Source organism: Terrapene carolina, unplaced genomic scaffold (genome assembly GCF_002925995.2).
Source record: "Terrapene carolina triunguis isolate 2854851 unplaced genomic scaffold, T_m_triunguis-2.0 Scaffold95, whole genome shotgun sequence".
NCBI classification, from domain to species: Eukaryota; Metazoa; Chordata; order Testudines; family Emydidae; genus Terrapene; species Terrapene triunguis.
This window is the reverse complement of record NW_020664446.1, coordinates 40,466,769-40,470,203: the sequence shown is the minus strand read 5'-3', so window position 1 is coordinate 40,470,203 and position 3,435 is coordinate 40,466,769. Positions and strand designations below refer to the sequence as shown.

Here is a 3,435-nt window from a genome sequence, read left to right as displayed (position 1 = left end):
TAGCCCAGTCTATAGCAGCTAGTTTACAGGCAGAAACGAGAGGCTTATGCTTTCCGCAGTGAACGAGCCTTTCGGGTGCACGGGCTCGCTCCGTGCCATTCCCCAGCCCAACCAAGCCCTGAGACTCTGTAATAAACACCCCCACCCCACCCCACCCCCCTTAATCATGTTCCTCCGCATCCCCAAGGCCTCTCCGCCCGCAGCTCAGACTCCATCCACAATGGGGGGCGGAGCCCAGGCTGCTGTAACCGGGCAGGAGAGAACGCTGCGAACGTGCGCCTGCCTGCCATTGGCCGAGCCCGGCACACACTCCCGGCTCGCGACTGGTGGCTGCAGCACTAGAGGCCGGATCGGGGTTTCTGGCTGAGCAGGGAGGGGCGGCCGCTCCTGAGCTGTCTATTTAAAGGGCTCAAGCCGGGTCAGGGGGACACCAGCGCCGAGAAGGGGAACTCAGTGCGTGCACAGCACTACCCCGGCCCCTACCAGCAGCCTCCAATCGTCCCCGGGAGCGGCACTTCGACTACCTCTTCCACCGCCTCCGGCTGCTCCCAGCCCGGACCCCGCGGCCCGGTAAGTATCGCGCTGGGGTTGTCTTTCCTGCCCGGGGCACAGCGCTCCGCTCCCTTTCATTCTCTCCGCGGGTTGTTTCGCTAGATGATCATCGGTGTAAACCCCCCGAGGTCTAGGTCTAGGTCTCTGTTGCATTCGAGATCTTTCTGCATGACCGTGAACTAACAGCGCTAGAGCCGTGCGTTACTGAGCCCCTCTTTCTGTGCTGGCCTTGGATTGCAGGACCTGTATTCTGTGCTGATCTCCGCGTCCCCACTTCCACTCCGGAGGGTGACCTGACCAGCAGCAGCGATGCCAGGCGTGTGGGACAGCTTCTCTTCCTCGCTGCCCCCCATTCCAGAGCAGAGAGAGAACCAGCCCTCACCCATCTTCTCCCGGGGAAAGAGCTGGCAGCAGGAAGTGCCCGATCGCTGTGTCAGAGCGGAGAGCTCGGATTGTGAATCCCTGGACAGCAGCTTGAGCTGTGAAGGAGGTAAGTACCGTAGATTTTAGGACTGAAACTTCATGTTCTTTGGTGTTTTGAGTTATACTATAACTAACAATTTAGGATGGTATTATCCAAATTTAAGAAGGGTACACACTTCCTAAAAAATAAAATGTTTTTTTTCTAAACTGTGTCCAGTAAATATACTTTAAAACACAATTCAAATAGCAAAATGAATGTACACCAGAGCTGTAATTCAGTAAAGCTAAAACACACAACGGGAGAGGTTTAAGCTTAATAAAAAAAAATATTGTCCCATAAAACTCTAGCAGCCCTTCTTTCCCTATCCCACAATACTGTTTTTTATCACCTAGTACTTTACATTATTCTCTCACAGAAAAGCTGCTTCAGTTCATGAACTGATCAGTTTGCTTTCCCTTAACATTTGGTCCTTTGTAGCAACTTTTACTAGGGAGTTTGTGAAACAAAAGCCAGTTTAATAAACTAGCCAATACTGACCTGCCTTCTTTGATTTTCATTCACAGATGCAGAGTACCTGGATGAAGTTTCTCTGCCAGACTTTGACTTGTTAAATGACCCAGAAGATGAACTCCTATGTAATAATCTCATGAAACTAATCCAAGTCAGTCTGAACAAAGCCAATATCAATTCCAGGCGTTGCTCCAGACTTGTGATGCCAAGCCAACTCGTCACTCAAGTCAGCAAAGAGCTGCTTCACCTGGCTTATAGTGAGCCCTGTGGCCTGAGAGGTGCCCTCATTGACCTGTGTGTTGAACAAGGGAAGGGGTGTCACAGTGTGGGGCAGATTGCAGTGGATCCGAATCTTGTGCCTACTTTCCAGCTGACCCTTGTGTTAAGATTGGACTCCCGGCTCTGGCCTAAAATCCAGGGACTTCTTAGCTCTGGGACTTCTTTCACTCCTGGCTTCAGTCAGTCGCTGAAGCTGAGCACTGGATTCAGAGTCATTAAAAAGAAGCTTTACAGCTCTGAGCAGTTGCTAATAGAGGAGTGTTGAAGGCGCCTCATAGAGGAATAACTGATCATTACTCTTTAAACTGGTGTAGAGCACCAGGAGAAACTGGAGTGACAACTTAAGTGCTTTGAAAAAGTGAACATAAGCTGGTTAAAATGTGGCAACTCTTTAGAGTCTCCAAGGTTAGGTTAGTTTGGAGCATGATTGTACAATTATAGAAGGAAATAATCCAAACAGAGAGGGAGGGCAAGGAGGAAACTTGCTGGAAAACAAAACTGCACCCTGCTTCCCTCACTCTCCGAGTGGGCATAGATCACAAGTGAGTGCTAGCTGTAACCTTTCTGTGATTGTAGGACAACTTTTTATTGTACTGACTTCAATTAGTCTTGTGACAGTGCTGATGCCAGATGCAGCAGCAGGGCTGCTTTGGGGGTAGACAGTCTCCCTATTCCTGGCTGACTTTTTTTATAACAAAATACATTGTAATCAATGGTTTTTTTGCGGGGGGAGGGTGGTGCATGTGTATGAATGAATGGTGGTTAAACTTAGGTCTAATGGGACCAAGTATATGTATTTGGATCAAAGATGATGCTCCACTACTGACATTAGGGCAGCTATATATAGACTCCAAGTGAATGTAGAAGCAGAAGTTGTTGGGTTGTTGTAATCACTTCATATCTTTGATGCTTGAAGAAAATGCTGCTGGGAGCTGCCTACAGCACTCCAATACTGCATGCCAGAGGGAGGTGTGATGCGATGCTAGGATGAGGGCAGGAACCCTCACAAACAACCTATATGATATACCATGTAGTGCTTCCGTTGATTACAGTTTACATTAATACACTTGATGTTCAAGTGCAAGCCTTTCTATGCAATTGTATTGTTTTTTGGGTGTTTTTTTTACTTTTCTAATAAAACCTTTCTAATTGACAGCTTGTCTCTTTTTAGTTTCTCCTATTTAACATATCTGAGCAATATCACTTGAAAGGTAGTGGACACTTCCCCTCACGTTGTAGGTTTAGAGTACCTTGCATAAACCATGGTGAGTGCCATGTCTTGCTTTACAAACACCATAGTACCGTAATCCATTACCAGCAGCGCTGATTTTCAGCAGTTCTACTGAGCATGAATAAAGGTGGCAGAATCTGTTTCTTAACGTAGCTCAGACACCGTATGCCTGGCATTTTTGGGAGACCTTTCTCTTTTCCTGAACTATGTGGTCTCAGAATTATGTGCCTCAAGTTCCTCAACCATTTGAAATAGTAAAGTACAGTATTAACAAGAGATGAACAATCATATGTCAATTAATTTCTAATTTGCAGGACATTTAAAATTGATAGAGGTAAATCACTGTAGTGAGCAAGCACGATCGCTAAAAAGCTAGTCCTAGAGCACCCAAATGAGCTCTCCCCATAGAAGATTGGTGTCTGCCACTTTAGGGAAGAGC

At 47.1% G+C, this 3,435-nt stretch overlaps 1 protein-coding gene across 1 annotated transcript; it reads left to right on the top strand.

The window, feature by feature from the left end:
* The first annotated feature begins 209 nt into the window (after positions 1 to 209).
* DDIT4 (DNA damage inducible transcript 4) lies at positions 210 to 2,920 on the top strand. The gene is made up of 3 exons (XM_026651020.2): positions 210 to 570; positions 793 to 1,042; positions 1,540 to 2,920. The coding sequence occupies exons 2-3, from the start codon at positions 862 to 864 to the stop codon at positions 2,028 to 2,030; spliced, it is 672 nt and encodes a 223-aa protein (XP_026506805.1). The 5' UTR covers positions 210 to 570; positions 793 to 861; the 3' UTR covers positions 2,031 to 2,920.
* The last annotated feature ends 515 nt before the right edge of the window (positions 2,921 to 3,435 follow it).

What these genes read in the sequence shown, in the direction of transcription:
- DDIT4 (XM_026651020.2), top strand. Translation starts at nt 862, where the DNA reads ATGCCAGGCGTGTGGGACAGCTTCTCTTCCTCGCTGCCCCCCATTCCA. An exon ending in CAGCTTGAGCTGTGAAGGAG is followed by an intron (nt 1,043 to 1,539) that starts GTAAGTACCGTA and finishes TTTCATTCACAG; the next exon opens with ATGCAGAGTACCTGGATGAA.